This window comes from Mesoplodon bidens, assembly GCF_964165515.1.
Source record: "Mesoplodon bidens genome assembly, chromosome: 6".
Lineage (NCBI taxonomy): Eukaryota > Metazoa > Chordata > Mammalia > Artiodactyla > Ziphiidae > Mesoplodon > Mesoplodon bidens.
In genome coordinates this window covers 46,886,478-46,913,963 of record NC_138162.1, presented here as the reverse complement: position 1 = coordinate 46,913,963, position 27,486 = coordinate 46,886,478, and the positions used below count along the sequence as shown (strand labels likewise).

The 27,486-nt window shown below is 41.3% G+C and overlaps 1 protein-coding gene across 1 annotated transcript in view; it reads left to right on the top strand.

Moving 5' to 3' along the window:
• ACO1 (aconitase 1) overlaps positions 1-27,486 on the top strand; it is a 58,951-nt gene that overhangs the window by 23,163 nt on the left and 8,302 nt on the right. Inside the window, exons 5-18 of the mRNA XM_081237692.1 lie at positions 8,137-8,206; positions 8,333-8,516; positions 9,045-9,184; positions 10,838-11,009; positions 11,959-12,059; positions 13,395-13,511; positions 14,606-14,765; positions 16,049-16,184; positions 18,590-18,674; positions 19,457-19,613; positions 20,794-20,918; positions 22,544-22,648; positions 23,359-23,501; positions 25,980-26,127. Of these exons, the coding sequence (XP_081093818.1) occupies positions 8,137-8,206; positions 8,333-8,516; positions 9,045-9,184; positions 10,838-11,009; positions 11,959-12,059; positions 13,395-13,511; positions 14,606-14,765; positions 16,049-16,184; positions 18,590-18,674; positions 19,457-19,613; positions 20,794-20,918; positions 22,544-22,648; positions 23,359-23,501; positions 25,980-26,127 (1,843 nt within the window). The remainder of the gene's footprint in view (positions 1-8,136; positions 8,207-8,332; positions 8,517-9,044; positions 9,185-10,837; positions 11,010-11,958; positions 12,060-13,394; positions 13,512-14,605; positions 14,766-16,048; positions 16,185-18,589; positions 18,675-19,456; positions 19,614-20,793; positions 20,919-22,543; positions 22,649-23,358; positions 23,502-25,979; positions 26,128-27,486) is intronic.

Sequence of the window (27,486 nt, the reverse complement as noted above, 5' to 3'; positions counted from 1 at the left end):
TATGACCCAGCAATCCCACTACTGAGCATATACCCTGAGAAAACCATATTTCAAAAAGAGTCATGTACCACAATGTTCATTGCAACACTATTTACAATAGCCAGGACATGGAACCAACCTAAATGTCCATTGACAGATGAATGGATAAAGAAGATGTGGCACATATATACAATGGAATATTACTCAGCCATAAAAAGATATGAAATTATTTGTAGTGAGGTGGATGGACCTAGAGTCTGTCATACAGAGTGAAGTCAGAAACAGAAAAACAAATACTGTATGCTAACGCATATATATGGAATCTAAAAAAAAAACAAAAAAAGGTACTGATGAACCTAGCTGCAGGGCAGGAATAAAGAGGTAGACATAGAAAATGGACTTGAGGACACGGGCTGGGAGGGGAAAGCTGGGGTGAAGTGAGAGTAGCATCGACATTATACACACTACCGAATGTAAAATAGTGAGCTAGTGGGAAGCAGCAGCATAGCACAGGGAGATCAGCTCGGTGCTTTGAGATGACCTAGAGGGGTGGGCTAGGGAGGGTGGGAGGGAGGCTCAAGAGGGAGGGGATGTGGGGACATGTGTATGCATATGGCTGATTTGCTTTGTTGTACAACAGAAACTGACACAGTACTGTGAAGCAATTATACTCCAATAAAGATCTATTAAAAAATTGAAAAATTTAAGAAGAAAAATCTTTAAAAAGTACATTCAGGAAAACTGAAACTTAATAAATATTTTCCCCTGAAGTTCTTTTTTTTTTTCAGGGTCCGGGCAGGGGGGATTCAGTCTTTTTTTTTTTTTTTTTCTATTTACTTCTTGGGTGGGAACAGCCTGTGTTTAAGCTTGAAGTCTGGATGAAAAACACATACAAATTCTGCCATGAGAGCTTATCAATACAAGTATGTGTTTGACTTTAAAAGAGTTTGGCTTTTTTTTTTTTTTTCCAACCACTGGAGTCTTATTCCTTTTTGATTCCAAGTAACTATTTCATATCTGGCCATCTCTGCCTCTCCACGTGGGTGTCCATAAACTCTATCCCTTTCTTTTCCTTTTTTCCTTCTACTGTTCAGGATATCCACTTCTCTCTTCCTGCTAAAATCCTACCAACAACCTACCAATCCTACCAATAAAATCTCAGTAGCAGAAGACAATAAGAATTTATTTCTTATACATCTACAAGTTGGGTGGGAGCTCAGCTGATCTCAGCTGAGTGCAGTTGGGCAGCTGTGCCTCACCCAGCCTTGGCTGGGTTGACTGCTTACACTGCACTGCACATCGGTAGGGCAGCTAGGACAGCTCCATTCTATGTGTGCTTCTTTGGGGGCCCAGGCTAAAGGAGAAAGCAGCTATGTGGTGATCACAGAGGCTCAAGAAGGCAAGTGGGAACCTGCAGCATCTCTTGAGGCCTAGATGAGGACTAACATAGTATCACTTCTATTCACAATCACATTAATCAAAGCAAGCTGCACAATTTAGCCCAAAGTCAGGGGTGAAGGAGTACACTCCAGGAACTGCAAGATTACACAACGAGGATTTGGATACAAGGAGGGCAACCAGGTACTACTAGAAGGCTGATATCTTAACCTAGAAGTATAACTAAATAAAATTATTTCCAACTTTAGATAGAACTTTAGTTAGAAAGAAATATCTGTTCTGCATACAATGCTGGGAAAATTACTTATTTGGTAGAACAGTTCATATGATTTAAAGCATTAATATTTAAAAAATTAAATCATCAAAGATTTTGAAGAAAATTTAATTATATAGTGTCAAATGTCTTGATGAGAAAAACCTTTCTAAATTTAGAAGCAGTGAATGAAACAAAGGGAAAAAAATCTATAGATTTAATGACTTCAAAGTTACCAGGAGATAACTTGAAAAATATTTTCAATAGAGTTAATATCCCTAATATATAAAGAATATGTATAATCTATTAAAAAATAGTAAAACCCAGCAAATAAATGGGCAAAGGAAAGTGGACATTTCAGAATAAAAGAAAATACAAATGGTAAAGAGTATATAAAGCCATTTCAACTTTACAAGTAATAAAAAGGTAAATTAAATCCTTGAGATACCATTTTCTCTTATCAACATAGTTTAGAAAATAAATGTTATTAATTATAAATGTGTCATGAGGGAGACACTTTTATACACTGCTGATAGCACTACAAATTAGAAATGATGAAAGCAATGTGCCATATCCTTTGTCTTGGAATTTCCACTTCTAAACATACACTTTATAGATATCTGAAATTCAGCAAAAGCTTAATGACTAAATAGTGCTTATTAAAGTATTATTTATAATAGTGAAAACTTAAAAGCATTCTAGGTGTCCAACAAAGGAGAGTGATTTATTAAATTATGGTACATCCTTAAAGTGAATTATTAAGTAACCTTTACAGTTATATTTTAATCCTTAATAACATTTGAAACATGCTCATGTCTTGGCTCAATGAGCTAGATAAAAATTGCATGTATAGAGTGATCTCAGCTCAATGAAACTCTAGGCAAAGATTAACAAATTGGAAAGAGAAGTGCCAAACTGCTAAGCAACTGTAACTATTCTTTATTTTTACAATAAAAAGCTATTGTTTTTATACAGTTATTTGCTTCCTTGGGGATTTAAGTGGGTTCCATACAGCCTCAAGAGAAATGTAGAAACTGGTCATTCTCAAATTAGTATTGCCAATATCCAAACCAGAGAAATTCAGGAATAGAGAGAAAACTGCTTTGTCCCCTGAATTGATGGTTCTTGGAACAAACAGACTGGATACTTGATAGCTCTTTCCTTTTCTTTGGATTCTAAACCCATCCTTGGGCAACATGTCTTTTTTTTTTTTTTCCTTAAATCACATGAGCTCAATTTAATGTTTTGATTTCAAAGGGAAGAGTTAAAAAGACACAAACTATTATCCTATTGGAGAGTAAGTATGTTTCCTAAAGTCCCACTTCAGAAATTATTAAAAGTAGCCTCACAGGGCTTCCCTGGTGGTGCAGTGGTTGAGAGTCCGCCTGCCGATGCAGGGGACACGGGTTCGTGCCCCGATCTGGGAAGATCCCACATGCCGCAGAGTGGCTGGGCCCGTGAGCCATGGCCACTGAGCCTGCGCGTCCGGAGCCTGTGCTCCGGAGAGGCCACAGCGGTGAGAGGCCCGCGTACCGCCCAAAAAAAAAGTAGCCTCACAAAATCATGGGCAACCTTTTCTTGAAGACTCATTGGTGTTGATGGATTTACCTTCATTTCCCTGGCCTGGAAGGTGAAAGTACTGGTGGAGACAGAATTGTAATTGTTTTAATGTCTAAAGTTATTTGACTCAAAACTCAAAAGAACTCCTGACAATTAAGCAGGTAAAGAATCTGAGTCAGCACCAAGTTCATTGTGACTTGGTTTCCTCCTTAAACCTTGACATCCATCAACTCTGGTTTCAATTTTTTATGGACCTTTTTCATTTATACTGTAATACTAAAAACATTATGATGAAAATAGCAACGTCTAGGGGTGAACTTTGATCCAAAATGATATCTAAATTTAGCAAACACCTTTTTTTTAATTAAAGAGAAACACTTCTATGAGAAGTATTTTCTTTTTTTTAAATAAATTTATTTATTTATTTATTTATTTAGGGCTGTATTGGGTCTTCGTTGCTGTGCACAGCTTTCTCTAGTTGCGGCGAGTGGGGGCTACTCCTCGTTGCGGTGTGCAGGCTTCTCATTGCGGCGGTGGCTTCTCTTGTTGCGGAGCACAGGCTCTAGGCGTGTAGACTTCAGTAGTTGTGGCACATGGGCTCAGTAGTTGTGGCTCGCGGGCTCTACAGTGCAAGCTCAGTAGTTGTGGCGCATGGGCTTAGTTGCTCCGTGGCACGTGGGATCTCCCCGGACCAGGGCTCGAACCCGTATCCCCTGCATGAGCAGGTGGATTCTTAACCACGGCACCACCAGAGAAGCCCAAGAAGTATTTTCATTGCTAGTGTTTTGTTTTTATTTCTTGAGTTTGGTTTTGCAATTTGACCTCCCAGTCTCTTTCCTCATTTTTGTAAGGAATTAAGTGTGATGTCTCGGCTTTTGTGGAACTGTGTGTTGTGGGCTTATTTCCAGCTATTTCCAGAATGAAGTAAGGAGTGGTGGGATGGTGAATTTTCTCAGTTAAGTATTTCTAAGCTCTTTCCCTGCTGTGAATAATAGCAACTGGCTTCACACCATCTTTAGGAATCGAGGATCTAACTAATGCATTATCGTAATGTTTTACAAAGTTATCTCAGAAATAACCTTTTTTAAAATCCCAACAAGAATATCATAGCAATTTCTGACCAGATTTCATGAGTGTCAAAACTATCTTCTCTATAAATACTGTCTGAATTTCTGGAGTACCATTAAATGTAATACTCAGAAACTTTGAACTACATCCAAATCTGATTTCAACTTACATAAATAAGGAGAAATTTCCTCTTTAGTGTGTGAGGCCATTCACATTCAGAGATCTTACTGAAAGCTCACCAGATTGGGTAAATCTAGGAAAGTTCTGAGTGGTGGAAAAATCTGAATTCTAGGTCTGTTTATTCATTTGAATAACTAGAACTAAGTTAAAGAGCCAAGGTTAGCATGAAAGATTTTTTGTTTTAGTGAGTAAATAGGGTTGTTTTTTTAATTTTTTTTAATTTTAACTTTTTTTTACCTAGAATTTAACATATCTTAAAGCAGCCTAAGCATTTCTGGCTTCTGCTTGTCCTGTGACTATGTCATGTATATCGAACTGATGGTCCCAGCATTCTCTGGGGTAAATGGTCCTCTTCCAACCTTGCTTCTGTTGTGAGAAACTCTGAAATCTTTCTGGAGACAAGAGACAAGGCATAATGACTGGGAGTCCACATGTGCTCAGAGCTCAGCAGAAGAGATGGGGCAGGGCCATACATGATTAAGAATAATGTTCCAAGATGCCTTCCCTTTTTTTGGTAAAATTAAATCCATTTAACAGACCTGTCGTGTGCCAGTATTTATTCAAGAAGCACGTTAGTCTAGAAAAGTAGGGAGATTAGAGAATGCACAGCTTGAATGCAGTTAGTAAGTGTAGGAACCAAATCACTAACTTGGAGAGTCAGGGGAGCTCTTCCAGGAGTGTCACTTAATCTGGGTCCCCAGGCATGTTTACCAAAGAGTGAAGAGCTGGAAAGGCATTCTACACAGAGAGAACAGAGCATGCAAAGGCATGAGGAAAGTGGGCTTTGAGAGAGTATGAGGGCCACAGTGCAGCTGAAACTGAAAGTTTGGACTGGAGAATAGGAGAGGGCTCATAAAGGAAGTCTGAGGTCAGACTGAAGGACCTTGGTTTTTGTTTTTGTTTTTTTTTTGCGGTACGCGGGCCTCTCACTGTTGTGGCCTCTCCCGTTGCGGAGCACAGGCTCCAGACGCGCAGGCTCAGCGGCCATGGCTCACGGGCCCAGCCGCTCCGCAGCATGTGGGATCTTCCCAGACGGGCACGAACCCGTGTCCTCTGCATCGGCAGGCAGACTCTCAACCACTGTGCCACCAGGGAAGCCCCAGGACCTTGTTTTTTAAGGCAAGGGATTTGTACTTTATTTAGAAAATGGGATCCACTGACAGATTCAAGATGGGTTGTGACCTGTATTTTGGAAAACTGATTCTGGTGACAGTACAAAAGATAGGTTGACTAGACTGACAGAGAAACTAGAGAGGAAGCTGTCTCTGAATTAATACTCTGATAGCTGTAGGTACTAAGTGAGAGAAGAGGAGGTCATGGACAGATAGGGATAAGGAAGAAATGTAGGAAAGAAGGTTACACATTAGGGTTTGACCTGCTGTGTTTGTGGTGCCCGAGGTGTTCCTGAGGCAGGGGCCCAGGATACATTGGGACTATGGATCTTGACCTGAAGAGACAGGTGGGGACTGGAAGGATGGAGCCCTTAGTGTACTAGTGTGAAGGTGGAGATGAGTACCTTCAAGAATAGCTGCATCTGATGCAGAGGGTCCACAGGGGCTGCTGAGCAGGGGTCAGGACAGGGATCAGAACAACTGCCTTGTTCCACTACACTAGGATCTCTCCTTCTCCATTTCTTTTACTTTTCTCCAACACGTACACACATTCACAGACATTCATTCTTCATGTCAGAGATCAGCAAGCTTTTACTATAAAGGGCCAACAGTAAATACTTTAGGTTTTGCTGGCCACATACTGTCTCCATTTATTTTTTTTCCAACATTTAAAAATATAAAAATTATTCGTTGCTTGACCGCCAAACATATACAGTATTGGGCCAGATTTGACTCATGAACCATAGTTTGTGGACCAACCCCTGCTGTAACATACTCTCAGAAATTGATTCCATCAAACCAACTGACACTTATCTGGAAGAATATTCACATCAAGAGGAAAAGAAAAAAATCCTCATGGTAACTGAATGTGTATTTGTAGAGTAAATAATAAGTGCCTCCAGTCTTTTTCTTCTCAAGGAGTGCCTGCCTACCCATGTTCATCTGGCAGACTCCCCCTCACCCTCCAGACTACATCGATGTCATTGCCTTCTGGAAGGCATCCCTGGCTCCCTGGTCTGAGTTCATGGCCCTTTCTGGGTGCTCCCATGGCACCCTGTACTTCCCGTATCATGACATTGATAATCACACTCTCATGGTTGCCTGGTTGCTGCTCTGTGTCTCTCACTAGGCTCTGAGCTCCAGCTGGGCAGCACACATGCCCCTTCTGCACCTTTGTATGCCCAACATGTGGCACCAGGTAGGCTCTGTAGATCATTAATAAGTGACAGAAGAAAGTGGGTATAGTGGTTAAGGTAGAGGCTCCAGGACCGGTCAGACCTGGGTTCAGGTGACCACTCTGTAATTTACAAGCATCTGACCTTGGAGAAGTTAACTAATCTTTCTGTGCCTCAGCTTCCTCTTCCATACATTGCAGTAGTACCTACGTGAGGGGTTGTTATGATGTTTGAATGAGTTCATGTGTGTAAAGCACTTAGAGCCTATGACGCGTCGTGCAGTCTTGCACTTTGGCTCCTGCTGTTATTATTATTATGGTAGTTGTTGCTATTACCACTACCACCATTGCTGCTACAGCTTCTGCAAGTACGACTACAGGGAGGCAGCATAGGGTCTTAGGGCATCATTCTTGAGTCAGGCTGCCTGGGTTTCAATACCAATTCCATCATTTACTAGCTGTGAGGTCTTGAACAAGTTTCTTACCCTCTCTGTGTCTGTTTCCTCTTTTGAAAAATGTGGATATTAGTTGCTCCTAGCTCAAAGGGCTATTTTGAAGACTAAATTAGAAAATAAATGTAAAGCACTTTAGTGCCTAGTTCCTAGTAACGTCAATAATTGTTAACTATCAATTAGTGAAGTCTGACTTGGGTCTTAGCTATTAATTTCACTATCCTTTCCTATGTTCACTCAAACCCATGACAGTTTGTAAGTGCTTCCTGCGTGCTAACCATGCCGAGTTGTCACTATGACTTACTCTACCTTGACTCAAAACAATGTAGTTTGATTATAAAAATTCTGGAAAAGCTTCCTGATGCCCTGAATTGTCCATGTCAGTCCTGATGAACTGAATGACTTGGAGCAAACCTCGGTATATAATCTGGGCTTTACAGATGTTCTTGAGCGGCACCATCCTCCTCATAAACCTCCTTTTGCAAGATAGGAGATTGTGATTCTATAAATTCCTGTGCCTCCTGGCATCACTGGTTCCCTACCTCCCAACATAAAACAGATGAAAATGCCAGCCCAGATATGGCTCAGCTCAGAGAGGTGTTGTAACAAGGTCATAGGTAAGAAAGGAGTACAGAAAGAAAGCTTCTTTAAATATCTAAGCTGCTATTGTCATCATAAATGTCTTGAGTCTGTTCCTAAGAGTCAGACTTTATGATTAGAATAGTTTTAACTTAAATTCACTTAATGTTTTCTACCCACCATGTTTAAAGGCATTATAAAAATCACCTGAACCAAAAAATAATTATTCTTTTTACTTTCTTTAATTACCTCTTTCCCATGTTAACGAATGCATAATACCACCCAGCAAGCCTGCAGATGAAACTGCCATAATCACCTATAAATTTGACCAGTAACATTTTACGCCTTAAAATTTATACATTTAGTTTTTCTCTTTGACAGGGCAGACAGTTTACAGAAGAATCAAGACTTGGAATTTGAAAGAAATAGAGAACGATTTGAATTTTTAAAGGTATGGGCAGAGTTTGGCTCCATTGGTTGATTCTTTGTGTGGGGTATGAGGAAGAGATGCCAAGGAGGTGAGCTGCATAAAGATGTATCTGGCATTCATAGTGTTCTCCCCATTTTTCAATCCTAGTGGGGCTCTCAGGCCTTTCGCAACATGCGTATTATTCCTCCTGGCTCAGGAATCATCCACCAGGTGAATCTGGAGTATTTGGCAAGAGTGGTATTTGATCAGGATGGATATTATTACCCAGACAGTCTTGTGGGCACGGATTCGCACACTACCATGATTGATGGTTTGGGCGTTCTCGGTTGGGGTGAGTGTTCTTCTGGGTTCCTATTCCACTTATGCTGTTCTATGTAAATACCTTGATTTACTTCTATACCCTTACATCCCAGCAGCATGAATTTGAGTGACCACAAATATCAGAGAGGTTTTTTTGTCTGTTTTCCAGTAATTTCCAGTACCCTGAAAAGTGTCTCATGCCTTTTAGGCACTCAGTATAATGTTTGGAAGAATGAATTGGAATAAGCAGCTGGAATTGGAATAAGCGAAAATCAGCTGGGGTGTTTGTTAAAAACAGCGACTCCTGAAGCCCACTCTCCTTTTTAGTGTGGAATCAAGGGGATTTTGACACAGGTGTTTGAGGGACCACACTTTGAGAAACATTTGTTAAAAATTCTATAGAGGGAAATAGAGAAAAGATAACTGTTCTTTATGGAAATATAACTCTATACTAGTAAAACACTATAAGTGGGTTGACTACTTGTTAATGACACTGAACTATGCCTGAGGGATATCGTGAGGACTAAGGAAAGCATTACTGTCACGCCTTTCCACACAGGTGTGGGTGGTATCGAAGCAGAAGCTGTCATGCTGGGCCAGCCAATCAGCATGGTGCTTCCCCAGGTGATTGGCTACAGGCTGATGGGAAATCCCCACCCCCTGGTAACATCCACTGACATCGTGCTCACCATCACCAAGGTAACAATGTGCTGCCTCTTCTGTGGTCTGAGTCGCAGTGACAAATAGGAAGAAAGTCCATGATGGAGTCTCTCTTGGTTTCCATGTGCTCTAGAAATGCTAGGAAACGGTACGTTTATGACTTTAAAAGAGATGACATAAGGAGAGAACTCTGCAGTTAGGTTTCAGATCATTATGTTCATTTTACTCTTCTGTTGCTGCATGGATCTTTTTCTTTAAAAATTTTTTTTGAAACTGTGAAATAGTTTAAATACACAGAAGTTAAAATGACATTTATATGCCCACCATGTAGACTTAACAGATGGTAACATTTTGCTGTATTTGCTTCAGAGCTCTCTCTGTATGTATATTTTTTAAGAAGTGAAATGTAATATTTATGGCTAAAGCCACCCTCTTCATTTCTAGAGATAATCACTATCTTGAGGTTATAAGAAATCATTTCCATGCATATGTTTGTACTTCTACATTTTTTCCACGTTTCTTCTTTATATGAAAATAACAAACTCTATGAATAATTTTTGACTATTTAAAATTCCATTCTCTGTATTATAAGTTACATTATTGTAACAGATGTTTCTCCAAGCTGGAAAATGTTAGTTTTGTTTTTCATTTGCCCTTGTCAGAAATAATCCTTTTTGGTGATTTGCTTGCTTTGCAAAAAGAAGGCAGTTTCATTTTGAAAGACTATTAGAAAAGTAATTTTTTTTTTATTATCACACAATTTTTTCTGGTTGTATAGTTTGGAGGCTTGGGGTATGTGGGATGGATACTATACTTTTGATTTAATAGTCATGGACATCGGAATCGGATTTATTTGAACACTACAGCTCATCGGAGATGTCCGCATCGTTCAAGTGTGGAATAATATAGGCTGTGCCCACAAAATTTGGCAGAATTCCACATAACCAAAAGAGCCTGTCCATGTTGTTGTCCACACTTCATACAGCTGATTTCATGCAGGGCCAAGCCAGTCACTGAGGCTCCAGCCCTGGCTGATGGCTTGTATGGAAAAGGTGTGAGAGTCAGACTGCCTGGATCTTTTGGTTACATTTGACTTATACCTGTGTTCAGGATATTTGTTCATTATACCCTTGAAAACAAGCCATTTGCTTATTCAACAAGTGCAAATCATAATTTATTCAAGTTGAAAGAATTTATTTAATTTTTAGAAAGAAGTTTTCTCATTTGGCAAAACCTTTCTTATTATTTGTGTTTTTATATTACTTTTTCTTTCTTTTTTAAGAAATGTTTCAACATAATTTTAGATTTACAGGGGAGTTGATGTAAAGGTAATACAGAGTTCCTGTTACCTTTCTCCCAGCTCCCCCAGATGTTAACATCTTACATAACCATGGTTTATTTATCAGAAACAGAAGTAGTTAACATCTGTATGACATTTTTAACTAAACTAGAAACTTCACCAGTTTTTTCAGCAATCCCTTTTCTGTTCAAGGATCTACTCCAAGATACCATGTTGTATTTAGTTGGCTTTACTTTTTAAGTTTTATTTTTAAAAGTAATCAAACATATGTTGGGCTAATTCATTTTTTGTGTTTACTCACAAGGCTACTTTATGAGAATTGCAAGGGGATAGTTCTGCATTTTAAATACAAGTTATCAAGTCTCAAACTCTGCTATTGTTCTGTTGCTCAGCACCTCCGCCAGGTTGGGGTAGTGGGCAAATTTGTTGAGTTCTTCGGGCCAGGGGTAGCCCAGTTGTCCATTGCCGACCGAGCTACAATTGCCAACATGTGTCCAGAGTATGGAGCCACTGCTGCCTTTTTCCCGGTTGATGAAGTCAGTATCAAGTACCTGGTGCAGACAGGTAAGTGCAGAACCCTGAAAACAGAAGGCCGTTTCTAAAGTTCATAGAACGCGGAGAATTGCAGCACTACCTTCTGCCTCTGTCCCTTGATTAAATTTACAATTCAGTTAAAATGAAGAGGCAAAAAACAAAGAATGCTGATCTGTTGTGGATCCAAGAATCAAGCTCTCAAACAGTCTCATTTAACTGTCAGAGAACTGGGAGAACTCTGTGTCCACTGGGCAAACCGTGCGTATTATCTCCTGCAACCAGCGTCTTGATCAGAATGAAACAGCAGAGCTTTCAGGGTCATATTCCTGGTGATATAGCATCACGAGTTAGGACTCTGAACTCAAATCTAAACTCAGCTTCGGATCCTGGTTCTGCCATTTACGGCCTGTGCTCCATGGGAAAGTGATTTAATCTTCTTGAGCCACTATTTCCCCATCCATGAATGAGGATAATAACAGTACTTGTCTCATAAGGTCATGATAAAGGATTAGAGAATGAAATAATACATTTAAAATGTTTAGCGCACGGTGCTGGGCACACAGCTGGTGATCTGTGGTGGGAGACTGCGGGGATTACTACTATAACAAGAATAATGTGGAATGCTGAGGGCCTGTGGCCAGTTGAAGGCAGATGCGTCGGAGGTATGCTTTGACAATTCGCTGAGGCTTAGGATCCTCTTAATTAAGACCCATAACCAAAGAGAGAGGAGCGCTTATAAGTAAGAATCTTCTACAGAAAATGGTCACTTCGATAGAACAGCAGATCAGTTAATGGCCCCTAGTAAACAGCAGCATCGGCTAGAGAGTCAGATGGTTAGCCTGAAAGCTGCAATATCAGCAGAGCTCTTGGTGTGTGTTTAAGTGAAATGCCCATTACTTGTATAGTTTCTGGTAGAGGCATTAGTTTAATCAGGAAATATTAACATCTGTTACTTGTTACTTCTTAAAATGCCCATTAGGTCGTGATGAAGAAAAAGTAAAGCATATTAAAAAGTATCTTCAGGCTGTAGGAATGTTTCGGGATTTCAGTGACCCCTCTCAAGACCCAGACTTTGCCCAGGTATGAGAGTGCCTTTCACTGAACATGTGTTTCCTCTTTCTCAAGCCTGTGGTTTTATTTGTGAATGTTTTTCCTTGGGGGGTGTATTTGTAGGAAATTAGTCACTGCCAAGTTATCGCAGAAGAACAGGGTGTTAAAAGCCTGAAAAATCAAAAAGATAAGGAATTGTAGACATAAAATAACGTAACTTGTCCCATTCTTCCCGGCCATTAGGTTGAGTATGCTCCCCCCACCCCGCTTTTTTTTAAAAATAAATTTATTTTATTTATTCATTTTTTGGCTGCGTTTGGGTCTTCGTTGCTGCACGCGGGCTTTCTCTAGTTGCGGCGCGCGAGCTTCTCATTGCAGTGGCTTCTCTTGATGCGGAGCACGGGCTCTAGGCGTGAGGGCTTCAGTAGTTGCAGCACGCAGGTCCTAGAGTGTGCGGGCTTCAGAAGTTGTGGCGCGTGGGCTCATTAGTTGCAGCTTATGGGCTCCAGAGCGCAGGCTCAGTAGTTGTGGCTCACAGGCTTATTTGCTCCGTGGCATGTGGGATCTTCCCAGACCAGGGCTTGAACCCATGTCCCCTGCATTGGCAGGCAGATTCTTAACCACTGCGCCACCAGGGAAGCCCTGCTCCCCTTTTTTGCTTTACTCCTCTTATGCGGAAGATCTTTGGAAAAGGAGTTTAGAAGGACTGGAGCTATTTAAAGGCTGATAAGCACATCATTATTATAGATGGGGAAAGAAATGGAGGTGCAAGCGAATCGATTTGTTCTGATTTACCCATCGATGTACTTCATTCATTTTCTAGGGTGCAAACTGAATCCACATTTTTCTCAGCAGCCAAGATTGGAGGGTAAACCAGATGTGGGATCCTTGTTTTGTTTCATATTACATTGAGGGAAGGAAATATTCAATTAGACTAGGGCCCATTTCTTGGCATTGATGAGTTAATAGCTGCATTCCCCCAGTCATCTTAGAAAAATTACAATGGTTTATCTATCATTTCAGTAGAAAATCCATCTCATTGACTAATTTAAGCAATAAAAAGGATGTATGAGCTGCTTTGCAAAGATGGCTGAGTGAAAGACCCTGGCGGCAGCCACAATGCCCACCCTGGTCTTTCTGAGAGGTGGCAAGGCTTCTCCCTGTCCCACGCTACCGAAGTGCTCATCTGGAACTTTGGAAATTCATCCCTTCAGTGTAAAATGGACATTGACTTCCTTGGTTTTGAATGTGGTAGTTTAGTTTATTTTTATTGTTGTGGTGTTTTAAATTCTCTGGCATGGCTGTGTTTTTTTCTTTGTGAGTATAAATGTCAATTCCTCGGTTCCTTTTCTTTTGGGTACACAGGTTGTGGAGTTAGATTTGAAAACAGTAGTGCCTTGCTGCAGTGGACCCAAAAGGCCTCAGGACAAAGTTGCCATATCTGACATGAAAAAGGACTTTGAGAGCTGCCTTGGAGCCAAGGTAGGGACCTGGGAGAGGTGGGTGGAAATCCTCCCCAACCCTGCCCCATGACTGGCTTCTTTGTGCACAGGCTTCACCGCCCTTGATGATGAGTCTTCCTGAAGCCTGGTGCTGCGGGCGTTTCCTCTCCATCCTATAGTCCTCGATGCCTCCCTCTGCATTAGCTAAGAGCCAGGCAGCTTCCTTAGAGCACTTGATTGCCTGTAAACACAACTCAACCCTCCTTTTCAAAAGCATACCTCCTTTTCACATGACTCACCACAGTGTTCACTCGGCTTGCCCAAACTTTTCTGGCCACTGTACTTTTGTTCATGCCATCCCCTGCCTGCGTGTCCCTTCCCCGTCTGCATGCCCTAACCTCTCAGCTCTTCCACAATGTGGCCTCAGATCTCATAGCACAATGTCATCTGTCCCTCATTTGAACCTTCATGGCATCAGTCGGAAACCCTGTGATGGTGTTTCATAGCCTTTAATTTCATTGTTGGTACTGTATACTATTTGCATGTCTGATTTCCTTTACTAGACTGTAGATTGAGGATAGGATTTATGCACAGTCACCTTTGTATCCCACAAAGTGCCCAGCATAGTATCTTGTACACAGATTTTCAATGAACATTTTTCAAATGAATAAGATTTGTGATGGATTTTATCCACGGATGTCAGCATTTTACCAAATGTTCAGCTGCACTGTGTTAGCCTTATTGCTTATGATTGGTTGAATCTGGCCAAAATGGCACCTTTTTCTAAATTTCCATAAAGGTTAGTATCAGCGCCCTCAGTGTAGCCATTACATCTGTACTAATTAGCTCTAATTAGACTAAGCTAAATTTGTAGTTTTAGTGTTTCAGTATTTGAGGTGGGAATAATTGTTAATAATTTCAAAGCAAAATCAGATTCAGAAATCATGACTCCCTTTTATAAAGATTTAAAAAGAGTAAATTTAATTTTTCTGTAGCATTTCAGAGTTTACCAGCTGAGATGTTTATGTTTTGTTAAGAATTGGCCTTTAAAACTATAGTTACCAAAGTATTTCTTCTTCTTCCAGAGTGAGAACTTTTGACCATATATTTTTTTTTCTTTGTTTCTTCCTATAGCAAGGATTTAAAGGATTCCAGGTTGCTCTGGACCATCATAATGACCATAAGACATTTATCTATAATAATAGTGAGTTCACCCTTGCTCACGGTTCTGTGGTAATCGCTGCCATCACTAGCTGCACTAACACCAGTAATCCATCTGTGATGTTAGGAGCAGGTAAGTGCCTTTGATGGTCATGTGGACGTGTGGGTGAAAATTTCCCAAGACATGACCCAGGGGCTTAACTGAGTTCTACATATAGTTCCCTGAGCCTTATCCTTTCCAGATGCAGAGATTAATTGGCCCAGAAATGTTTACACAATAAATAATGCTGAATGCAAGGTATTTAAAGTAGTATAGTCTTTAGAATCAACACAGAAAATAAGGAGAAGAGAGGAAAGAAAGATGAATTTCTGGTAAAGCCTAGAATCTTATGTCAGACTTTAGAAGAAAAAAACTGTTTTCATTTCACAGACTGTTTTCTCCATAAAACCCCTGATAGGCCTTTTTGTACAGTAGAATTTAGTCTGTCTTAGATGCATTGTCAAGTGCATCTGAATTAGGGCACAGGGCACAGGGCACAGGTCAATAAAACTTATCTACCTATTATATGCAATTCTGTTTAATTATTTAATATTTAATATTTACATGCAGAGTTTCATTACTCTAGTGTCCTTTTAGTTTCCAAATTTTAAAATATCCCTAAGAGTTCCTCTTATGTCCACAAACAGTTCTTTCTTTATGAATTGGACAAGTGCGTAAGGAAAACCTTTGTCCAGAAATTCATCTATTGCCACCTAAGCTTTGGACAAACCAATTTCCTTAAGATAAGACACCAGCTTGTCTGGAGCCTTTTGTCTCTTTATACCCCTGACTCCTCATTTATTTCCTACTTCCCTGATATGTCCTAAGTCAGAGCACCCAGTGTCCCTGTAATAAATAGTCTCTGTATTTGCCCAGAGTCAAGTGGCCCAAGAGCCCTTGATCTTCCACTTCAAGAAATATCTGAGGACTAGATTTTATCTTCTAGGCAGACTGTATTCCTCACCAACAAGTACACAATTCATATACTTTAAGAAGGGGCCCTTCCTATTATTTTTCATCTAAATAAAATATAATTAGAAAGATTGCTTTCCCTCCAAAAATTAAAAACTCATTCTATAATATAATCATGAATGGTTCAGGTTTATCTCTTCAAAAAAAAAAAAAGGCACAGCTCTTTTTATCTTTTTCTTCATGTCCATGGCTAATTTTGAGTTTACTGAATACATGTAAATGACTTTGGGCCAGCGAGCTTTTGATTTCTGTCAGGCAACAAAAATGGCAGAAAGCATCAACATGAAGGGGGCTCTGTCAAGCAGTGCAGGAAGTGCAGACTGAAGTCAGTCTCTTTCCTGAAATGTCCGTGGCACCTAGAGTGGGCAGCCCCACACACCGTGTCTGTGTTTACCATTTCACAGGCTTGTTAGCAAAGAAGGCTGTGGATGCTGGCCTGAACGTGAAGCCTTACATCAAAACTAGCCTATCTCCTGGAAGTGGTGTGGTCACCTACTACCTGCGAGAAAGTGGAGTCATGCCTTACCTGTCTCAGCTTGGGTGAGGGAGAAATCTCTTACACCATTGCTTTTGTTTTATTGTATTCCACAGGTATTTTGCTAAATCACCTTGTAATGGATGTAAGCTTATCTGATGGTGTCTAATTGCGTAGTCTTCTGTCAGATGGTAAACAGACAAACCCTCACATTCCGACAGAGCAGGGCCCTCCTGTACAGTTGTACTGTTGTTCATCAGACATGGGTGTCTGTGAAGAGAGCAGGGGCTGATATCAAGCCTGTGCTCTGCTGTAGCGCTGCACTCCTGGGGCAGGGGGCGTCTTTTCTCAGTTGTATGAAGGTGTGCTATGGGCTACTGTTGGCTCTGCAACGGAATCTGCCCTTTGGTATGAAAATAATTATTACCCATGCCTAAAAATGTTCTGATTCCTTGAAGTCAATTAGTTATTTGTTGCCAAATACAGTTTCTCCAATTAATCCACTATACCTAATTTGGATGACATAGGTTTTTGTCATGTGCCTCATAAAAGTCAGAAGTCCTTGGGATTATATAATAAGAGTAGTGAATAAAGACATCAAATGGCATATCTGATTTCAACTTTTAAAAATTCCAGATCATTCAGATAGACTCCTTATAATTTTCTTATAAATTTAAAAAGTAAATTACTTATAAAAGTAAATTATATGGAACAGAATAGAGAGACCAAAAACAACCCATACAGCTATGGTCATTAATCTTCAACAAAGAAGGTGAGAATATGCAATGCAGAAAAGACAGTCTCTTTAGCAGGTGATGTTGGGAAAGCTGGACAGCCTCATGTAAATCAATAAAATTAGAATACTGTCTCACACCATATACAAAAATAAATTCAAAATGGTTTAAATATCTAAATGTAAGACATGACACCATAAAACTCCTAGAAGAGAATATAGGCAAGACATTCTCTGACATAAATTATAGCAATATCCCAAGGCAAAAGAAATAAAAGCAAAAATAAACAAATAGGACCTAATCGAACTTAAAAGTTTTTGCACAGCAAAGGAAACCTTAAACAAAACGAAAAGACAAGTTACAGAATGGGAGAAAATATTTGCAAATGATGCAACCGACAAGGGATTAATTTCCAAAATATACAAACAGCTCATACATCTCAATATCAAAAACAAACAAACCAACAACCCAATCAAAAGATGGGCAGAAGACCTGAATAGACATTTTTCCAAAGAAGACATACAGATGGCCAACAGGCACAGGAAAAGATGCTCAACATCACTAACTTTTAGAGAAATGCAAATCAAAACTACAATGAGGTATCACCTCACACCAGTCAGAATGGCCATCATCAAAAAGTCTACAAATAATAAATGCTGGAGAGGGTGTGGAGAAAAGGGAACCCTCCTACACTGTTGGTGGGAATGTAAATTGGTGTAACCACTATGGAAAACAGTATGGAGCTTCCTTAAAAAACTAAAAATAGAGCTACCATATGATCCAGCAGTCAGTGGAATATATCCAGAAAAGACAGAAACTCTAATTTGAAAAGATACATGCACCCCCATGTTCATACCAGCACTACTTATAATAGCTGAGACATTGAAACAACCTAAGTGTCCATCAACAGATGAATGGATGAAGAAGATATATATACACAATAGAATACTAGTCAGCCATAAAAAAGAATGAAATATTGCCATTTGCAGCAATATGGATAAACCTAGAGAATATCGTACTAAGTGAAGTGAGTCAGACAGAGAAAGACAAATATTATATATTACCACTTGTATGTGGACTCTAAAAAAAATAATACAAATGAATCTATTTACAAAACAGAAACAGACTCACAGACGTAGAAAACAGACTTATGGTTACTAAAGGGGAAAGCAGGGATTGGGGGGAGAGGTGGGATTAGGAGTATGGGGTTAGCAGATACACACTACTATATATAAAATAGATATGGGACTTCCCTGGTGGTCCAGTGGTTAAGACTTCAGGCTTCCACTGCAGGGGGTGCGGGTTTGATCCCTGGTTGGGGAACTAAGATCCCGCGTGCTGCGTGGCGTGGCCAAAAAAAAAAAAAAAGATAAACAACAAGGATTTACTGTATAACATATGGAACACTATTCAATGTCTTGTAATAACCTATAGTGGAAAATAATCTGAAAAAATATGTGTGTGTGTGTTTGTATATGACAATCACCTTGTACACCTTAACATAATATTATGAATCAACTATACTTCAGTTTTTTTAAAAAGTAAATTATAAAAAGGACTCTTAATTGAATGATTTAGAATGGATGAATAGTAGATCAAAATGTTCCCAAGAATGAAAGCTTTATAGAAACAGCCCTGTACTAAACTTACTTAAGTCAGTGGCCTCCAGGAACTGTAACCAGCAGGTGAGCCCACTGAGAGTCATTCTCCATCCTGTGCTTCTCTCTTGCATCTAGGTTTGATGTGGTGGGCTATGGCTGCATGACCTGCATTGGCAACAGTGGGCCCTTACCTGAAGCTGTGGTAGAAGCCATCACGCAGGTGATTACAGAGGAATTTGTGGGTCTTCAGAGCTGTTGTCATGTTTCATATGATGTGTGACCAAAAGGCTGGTAATTTTAAGAAGGTCCAGGGGAGCATGGGATGTGGTTAAGAGTACGGTCTTCGGAGTTGAGTGAAACTTATTAACTGTATAACTTTGAGCAAGTTAATTAACCTCTTTGTGTCTCAGTTTTCACAACTGTAACTGGAGACAATAATAGCACCTGTTTCATAGGGTTGTGAGCATAAAGGTGATAGTGGACACGAAGGACATAGTGCAGCGCCTGGCACACGCGTGCTCCCTAAACGTGGTTTTGACTGCAGAAGGCGCCAGAATCGTTTGTTCCTGTTGTCTGAAAACTGGTTCCAAGTCAGACAAATGAATGTAAACTAAATTGCATTGGCTTGATTTTTGTCCCATAAATTCTATAGCGTTGAGAAATACTATTTGGTTTGCTTTGCATTATTATAGAGTCCCTGTCAGTCAACGTGGCTTCCTTTAGCTTTCAACTTGCAGTCTTCCCCGCCTGTTTTCAGGCCCCAGCAGCAAAATAACCAGGATGCTGCCTCCTGACCAACCTGCTATTTTCTCATGAGCAGAAACCACTGAATGTGTCTCTCAGCTGCTTTTGACCCAGAGTGTCTCCCACAGGGTCACCCTGTGTGCTCTTCTTCCCAGGGAGAGGACCAGGTGAAGGGGACGCTTAAAGGGAAAACTTTGACAAATGGAGCCTAGGCATTCTCTTCTCTTTGCGACCTGCTTTTCCCCTTGCCTCACACAGGGGGACCTTGTTGCTGTTGGAGTACTGTCTGGGAACAGGAATTTTGAAGGGCGAGTCCACCCCAATACCCGGGCCAACTATTTAGCCTCTCCGCCTTTAGTAATAGCATATGCAATTGCCGGGACCATCAAGATCGACTTTGAGAAAGAGCCACTGGGTAAGATCTTATTTGGGGGGTTACAGTTTTTCCAATGTATCTGAAAACATTACTGGGAGAAAGTTATTGCTTTCCTTAATAAAGAATGAAGGCTAGACCCTCCAGAGATCAGAGGAGGAGTCTTTTCTTTATGCCCCAATACACAGCTAAGACATAATTGAAATAGTTAAACAAGAATTTACTAAAGGGGGAGGGACAACAAAAGGGAAAGAAATACCCAAAGTAATGCAGATCTTGCCATTCTGGCTTCTTCTCCAGTCCCTTCCTTTCCAGCTCCTGCTTTAATCTAATGATAGGCACTGTTTTAATGTCTCCTCTGTAGGAACACATCCACATAGTGCAGCTTCTCGAAATTCTGGGGACAGAATGCTGTGTTTCCTTTCCTCTGGTCTCTTTGCTGTACCCTCCTCAACCCATGCTAATAAGCAGATTAGATAATATGAAAATGGTGCCCTGGAATTTACTTTTAGGAGATCATAGCTTTAGACATACAGTTGATCCTCATTACATATGGATTCCGTATTTGCAAATTTGACTACTCATTAAAATGGATTTTAACCCCCAAATCAATGCTCATCACTCTCCCATGGCCACTCACAGATGTGCACGGGGTGGGGGCGGGGAGGGGTGCAGGTGTGAAGACCTTGAGTCCCTCACCATGCCTGCCTTCAGCTGAGGTCGAACAAGGCGACATTCTGCCTTTTTATTGCAGGTCTTATACTGCAAACAAGTGTCCTGTTCGAGCTCTGTTTAGCACCATGTTTTTCACATTTTTGTGCTTTTTGTTGGTGATTTCACTGTTTAAAATGACCCCCAAGAGTAGTGCTAAAGTGCTGTGTAGTGTTCCTAAGCCCAAGAAGGCTGTGACGGGCCTCATGTTGGACAGGCTCGCGAGTTCAGTATGAATGCATCAACAGTATGTATGAAGTAAGGTGTCATGAAACAGAAACACACATAACACAGGGTTATGTCTTGATCAGTTGACGACAGTGTGGTGGATGGAGGCTCTTGGGAGCCTAACCCGTGTGTCCCCTGGGGGCAGTGACTGAGTATTCTCTGAGTGTGCACGTAGGCTTTACAGAACGTAACTACCCTGAACGAGACTTGACTGACTGTATGTGGCGATGAAAATGGGGTATGAGATGAAGTTTTTCTCACTAATAAACAATTTTTTCCCCAGGGGTAAATGCAAAGGGACAACAGGTATTTCTGAGAGATATCTGGCCAACCAGAGACGAGATCCAGGCAGTGGAGCGTCAGTATGTCATCCCTGGGATGTTTAAGGAGGTCTATCAGAAAATAGAGGTGAGGTCCCAGCCCACCTGTGAGGGAAAGCTGCTCTTGTGCATCATCTCTGCCACCCTTGAGGCCAGTGGCAGTGTCAACTATACAAAGTAACATTTCTTCAGATGATTGGGGAAGTGGTTATCCATCATTTTTCTCCTAAGACTCACATTTTTCCAGACCCCACACTCCCCAGATGTTCCCAGAGTTGGACAAGTGAGCGGCAGCCTCAGGAAGAAAGGCCTCAGCTGTGTGTGGTTGCTGGCCAGCTCTCCACAGTTACCCGCTTCCTCAGGCAGCCTGGGGCGTGCATCAACTATGGTTGAGGACCCCCTGATGTCACTGTAGTGTGTCACTGAGGCATCAAATGGTTGAATGCACCTCTCAGATGTATTTACATGCTTAAAAAATAATAATAAAAATAAAAGCCACTCAGTAGGAAACACCACCCTATCAAACTACCGAAATAAAAAAAAAACTTGCTGTGCATTTTACAAATACAGGGAAAATGTATGGGGCTCAGCGTCATTTTCTGAGCCCCTTGGATGTTACCACTTTCCCTAGTCTCTGTGAGAGGCTGACCCAAGGGCTTCAGCCTAGGGCTGGTGGTTTGAAACAAGAGGGCAGACTGGGGAGCAGAGTCACACGGGGGTCATATTCGTGCACTGTGAATCCCACAAGCTGCTCATTGGGAAATGGTACAAGGGAGTTTGGTAGATACTGGGTTAAATGTATTTCTCCAAAGTCTGAGTCAATGGACATGTAGAGCTAATTCAAGCCAATTTGAATGCATAGCAGCTGTCTTTTACTAGCTAATGTCCTTATGACCTGGAGGTCTACTTCCCAGAATCTTCAGAGCATACATAATTTCCCCTGGGGTACAATCTGGATTATTATTTCATAAATTATATTTATAAGTATATATATTAGTTATCTATTGCTCTGCAACAAATTACCCCCAAACTTAGTGAGTTAAAACAGCAAGCATTTTTTTATCTCACAGTTTCCATGGGTCAGAAATGGAGGTGCGGCTTAACAGGGTGTGTGTGCCTTCACAAGGCCCCAGTCAAGGTGTCATCTGGGGCTGCAGTCTCATCTGAAGACTCAACTGGGGGAGGATCCACTTCTAAGACCACTCATGTGGTTGTTGGCAGGATAAAGGACCTCACATGCTGTGGGTGAAGGCCTCAGCTCCTCACTGACTGTCAGCTAGAGGCTGCCCCCAGTGCCTTACTAGTGGGTCTCTTCACCTGCTCTTCATAGAATGGTAGCTGGCCTCCATCTGAGCAAGTAAGCAAGCAAGCGAGGGTAAGAGGGTGAAAGTGACAGAAGGCAGAGTCTCTTTATAACCTAATCCTGGAGGTGAGTCACTAGGCCCAGCCCCTACTCAGCAGGAGGGGATCACTTAGGGGTGTGAATCCTAGAAGGCAGGTCCGTGGGGGCTGCCTATCACAGAGCACATGTATTTTTAAATTACTTAGCATGGTGTTGTCTCAGTATAGAGGAACTCTGTTGTGTGACCATTTAGAATAAGAACAGTTTTCACTGTGCTCTTAGCTTGAATATATGTTTGTGTTTGCATGTTAAATTTTCCTTAGGATGGACTGTGATTAGATCTGCCCTTCCTTTTTTCTTTTTTCCCCAAGACTGTGAATGAGAGCTGGAATGCCTTAGCAGCCCCGTCAGATAAGCTATATTACTGGAATCCCAAATCTACATACATTAAGTCACCACCATTCTTTGAAGACCTGGTAGGACTTTTTATTTTTTAACAAAATGAGTTCTTCAAAAAGTTTCTTGCCTTGTAAAATCTACTTGACTACCCAATACCCCTGCTTTGACTATCCATTTCATTAAAACCTTTACAAACCCGAGCAGATAATACTGGGGAGAGTTTAGGGAAGCTGAGTTATTTGGCTGGAGTGGGCCTACAGTTTCTCTGTCCAGGGCTTCTGTGTGGCTTTGTAGAGATCCCCTGGTGATCAAGTACCACCTGGACAAAGACTCAGTAAAGTCTGAGGGACTGTCCAGGAGAACATCCCCTGGGACCTGCCATATTTAAACCTTATATCCATAAAAATAAGGGAAATCTTCTCTGAAACTGATGATCAAGGAGTCTGCACTGCCCTGGGTGCAACGGGGAGGACTCCTGCTGTCCTCAGCATCTGAGGCCTTCTCTGGATGTGGAGAAAGAGAATGTCGTTTGCAGCAGCATCCCTGCTGCTTTTGAGGGGATAGTGCCAATACTTCACCCCCCTTCAAGAGTGAGATATGAATATTTTGCATAAATTCACCTCACTTTTCTAAACACCCCTGATAAAACCAATAAAACTAGAATTTTCTATGCGCTGGTATAGGGCTGTCATCTGGTTCAGGTCCATGGACCGCTACCGTTGGGGTTCCCCTGGTGACATGTTGGAGAAAACCTGGGCAAACACTGACTTACTGTGCTCTTTGGTAGACTTTGGATCTTCAGCCCCCTAAATCTATAGTGGATGCCTACGTGCTGTTAAATTTGGGAGATTCAGTAACAACGGACCACATCTCTCCGGCTGGAAATATTGCAAGAAATAGCCCTGCTGCTCGCTACTTAACTAACAGAGGGTAAGTAATGAATAAGGGGGGGAAGGGCCTGAAGGCAGAAATGGAGAGAGTGAGGCCAGTAGTTCTCTTTTCATGAGGTCTCCTTGGAGTCACACTTTGGTTTTTCACTGAACCCTGGGGCTTGAAAACCAATTGCTCTTTCTGTTTGCTGCTTCGAAGCTTCCCTGGGAGAATCCATCAGCACGTGAACCCCAGCAGGGATGAGGACCTTCTTTTTGAGCAGGTGTACTCATTAGACTCAGCAGTCATCCCTACCCCCAGCTTGGCTGATTGTTAAAGTATAAGGCTCTGCTCTTCACCAGTGGCAGAGCCTGGTTACACTTGAAGCACTCGACAGGGCTAGAACCGGAAATGCACTGATATTTCCTGGTTGAGAGACATATTCTTTACAGAGATCCTCTTCGAGGATTTGCAGTTTACGCATCCATTCAGCAATCCTTCAGTCACATACCAATTTTAACAGGCATTACACCAGTATTATCCACTGTTATTTAATATACCACTATCAATCAACGTCGGTCCCAAATGGGACTTTCCATGAGAGTTGTCTGGGGAGATAAAAGTTCCTGGTTCCCATCCGCACCTCCTGAATCTGCTTCTTCAGGGATGGGGCCCAGAGCCAATCTGAGGAACAAAATTCAACACCTTTTTTTTTCCCCAGTGGGAGAGGACAACTGCCTTGCCCCTCATCTCACTTGCCTGGTGGCTAACCCATTTTCTTCTTGAATTTCCCTTTCTGTCCTGCTCACTCACCTCTGCCTTTTCCTAGTGCACCCTATGGGACAGTCTATTCATTCAGACCAAGAATATTTCATATTCCCCAGAAATGTAAGTGTTGTAAGTTTAAGAAGATAGCCCACATCTAGAGGAGGTGATGCACAGTGGTCTGTGTCAAGATTTTTCTTTAACGCAGGGTAACTACTTTTTAAAAATGTATGGGAACTGCCTATACACAGATACATATTGTGAGATTTTAAAGGGATATATGATTCTGCTTTGAGTGGGAGACCCAAGTCCATCAGCAAGTAGAAAAGGGCAGATGATATTCAAGATGAGTCAGTGAGTCCCTGCTCTTCCACTCACCCACACTGCTCAGGACACATTGCCCACCACCTTGTTCATTGAATGTTCCAAGCATGGCCAAGTACCCTTCTGCCTGAGAGCCTTTGGTTGAGCTGGCTGTTTTTTCCTCTTGGATGCCCTTCCCCAAGATACCCTCTTAGCTAACTCTCTCGCCAAGTTCAAGTCTTCCTCCATGAGTTCACTCCCACCATACTCCTGTTCTCCTTGCCCTGGTCTACCTTTTCTTTTTCCTAAGGTATTAACCACAATCTAGTAACACTTGTGTAGGATGCTCTTTAAAAAAATTTCTTTGTCTCCAGCTTCTAGAACGTAAGCCCTGCAAAGGCAGAGATCTTAATTGGTTTTGTTCATTGTTCACCCAGGACAGGTTGGTGGCACATAGTTGGTGCTCAATAAAAAGTTGTTGAGTGAATGAATGGGAGAAAAGGCTTCTAAGAACAAACAGAGAAACTAGAGAAACACAAGATTGAAGCTGGAGGAAGAAACTAGAAAATGAGCAGTGACCAACACCTTTTTAGATTGGTGATTATTGATACTCTAGAGAATTGAATGAAAGGAGATATACCTTCCCATAAAAATGCACATGCACATTTTGGACATAATTTCAGGGGTTCATAGACACACTCACCTACTCCTGAAGCCCATTCATAGACTCTCAATCTTCAAATTAGATCTAACTAATAAATCATTAACCACACGCTTCCTAGCATTATAAGAAACAGCCCAGTGAACTGGTCACCATGTTCATTTTAAGATGTTGTTACTCACATTGCAAAGTGTCCTTTCATTGTGATCCACAGACAAGATTCTTCTTTGATTTTAGGATCACCGATAGCTATTCCTATCTGCCTCTTTGGCACTGCCCTGATTTTGATCTTATGAAAATTCTAAGTCATGTCGCCAGTTATGTGTCTTTTCATTGCACTGAGCTCCTGGTAACTAGGGGACAAATTTGAACCTACTTCTGTCTAGTTTATAGAATGTATTTTATGTGTCCCCATTCTTGGCTCCGCCTGACTGGCCTACCCTGAGTATTCCCTTTGCTTCCTTTGTTTTTTTAACCCATTTTTAGTATTTTACCTTTTGTGAAGCTTTATAGGCTACCCTACTGAATCAGTAAAATAAATACTCTTATTAAAGTCCCTCCCGATTGCTCTACTCAGATTTATAAGACTGTAGGTTGCTGCTGGGAGCATACTGATTCACAATCCCACCTGCCACCTCTCACTCTGCCCTCAGTTGAAGCTATGGGAACAGCTTTTCTGCCTTGGAGAACAATACTTAGCAGACTTAGAGAAACACCTAGGTTTGTGGGTTTTCTCTTTTCTTGGGGTAAGCCAAGTTTAATCTTCTCTCAGTTCACTAAACCAGCTCCTCTCCTGCTTTCATTATCAGCTTGACTCCACGAGAATTCAACTCCTATGGCTCCCGCCGAGGTAATGACGCCATCATGGCGCGGGGGACATTTGCCAATATCCGCTTATTAAACAAATTCTTGAACAAGCAGGCACCACAGACTGTCCATCTGCCTACTGGCGAAATTGTGAGTATTGTGTCTTCTACTTCATTAAGAAGCCAGAATTTCTCAGGCTCTGGGTGGTTGGATGTTTGCACCATCACTTTCCTTTTGGTCTTATTTTTATTTCACAGCTCATCCTACCTCTTGCTTTGTACAGTCCCTCTTGCCAGGTGTCCATGTATATAGAGTTCATCCTTGATGGAGAGGCCCTTTAAACTGGGAAACCTTTTCCTGCTTAGAGATTCTGCTTCATGCTTTAACTAAGTCTAGTTTCCTAGGAGTCGAGCTTAAAAACCTCTGAGTGAAATTTCGTCAGTTCAGAGTACTTGAAGGGGAAATTCCAGGTTAAGGTGGAGGATATTTATTAATAAGTACTATTTTATTGGGTTGGCCAAAAAGTTCGTTTGGGTTTTCGGTAGCCTTGTATGGAAAAACCCGAATGAACTTTTTGGCCAACCCAATATAACTTTAATAGCATTTAATTAATTTACCGTATCACTAGGAAAAGAAGGAATGTAGAGGATTGTGCAGGCCTGCTTGGGTCCTAATGGGAACCATTTGGAGTTGGCATATGACAGCTGGAATTGTCTGTTCACAGATGGCAGGCATATGAGAGGTGGGGAAGCCTGCACTTTAAGTCAGACAAGCCTGGGTTCAAGTCCCAGCTCCACCTCATATCAGCTGTGGAGCCCTCAGCAAGTTATCTCCCTCTCTGAGCCTCATTTTTCTTACTTGAGAAGTAGAAATACTATCTACTTTTTAAGGCTCTGAGGCTTAACCTTGAATGGAATGACATGTAAAACACCTAGCATAGCATCTGGCACAGCAGCAGGTCCTCAGGGTCACTCCCCTTCCCAGTGAATGCTGTGAAACCACATGAAAACTGGCTAAGCTACTTAAGAAATAACCCTCACAAATTATTTTAAAATGATAATGGCTAGATACGTCTGTGGAACTTACTCCATCCCAGGTGCTGTTCTAAGCTCTTTGCATATACTGACTTGTTCAATCCTCATAACAACCCTTTGAGGACGGTACCATAATTCTCCTTGTTTTAAGTTGGCAAGTGGAGCCTAGAGAGCTCATGTAACTCCCTAAGTTCACAAGTCTGAGGAGCTGAGATTAAAACCCACGGAGTGAGGCTCTGTCCGAAGTCAACGCTCTTTACCACCAAACACACTGCCTCACTTGTAACTGGTTCTATGTTTGTAAAGCAAATTCATCATAGATACTCTGATCACCAGGATCCAGCACAAAGTCAGTGCCCAAGAGATATTTGTTCAGTGAATAGCAGGGAAGATAAACTATTAAGTGAAAAAGATACAAATAAATGGTAAAATCCCCAAGAGATGAAGGGGAAGGACTTGAAGTTACAGACTTTGG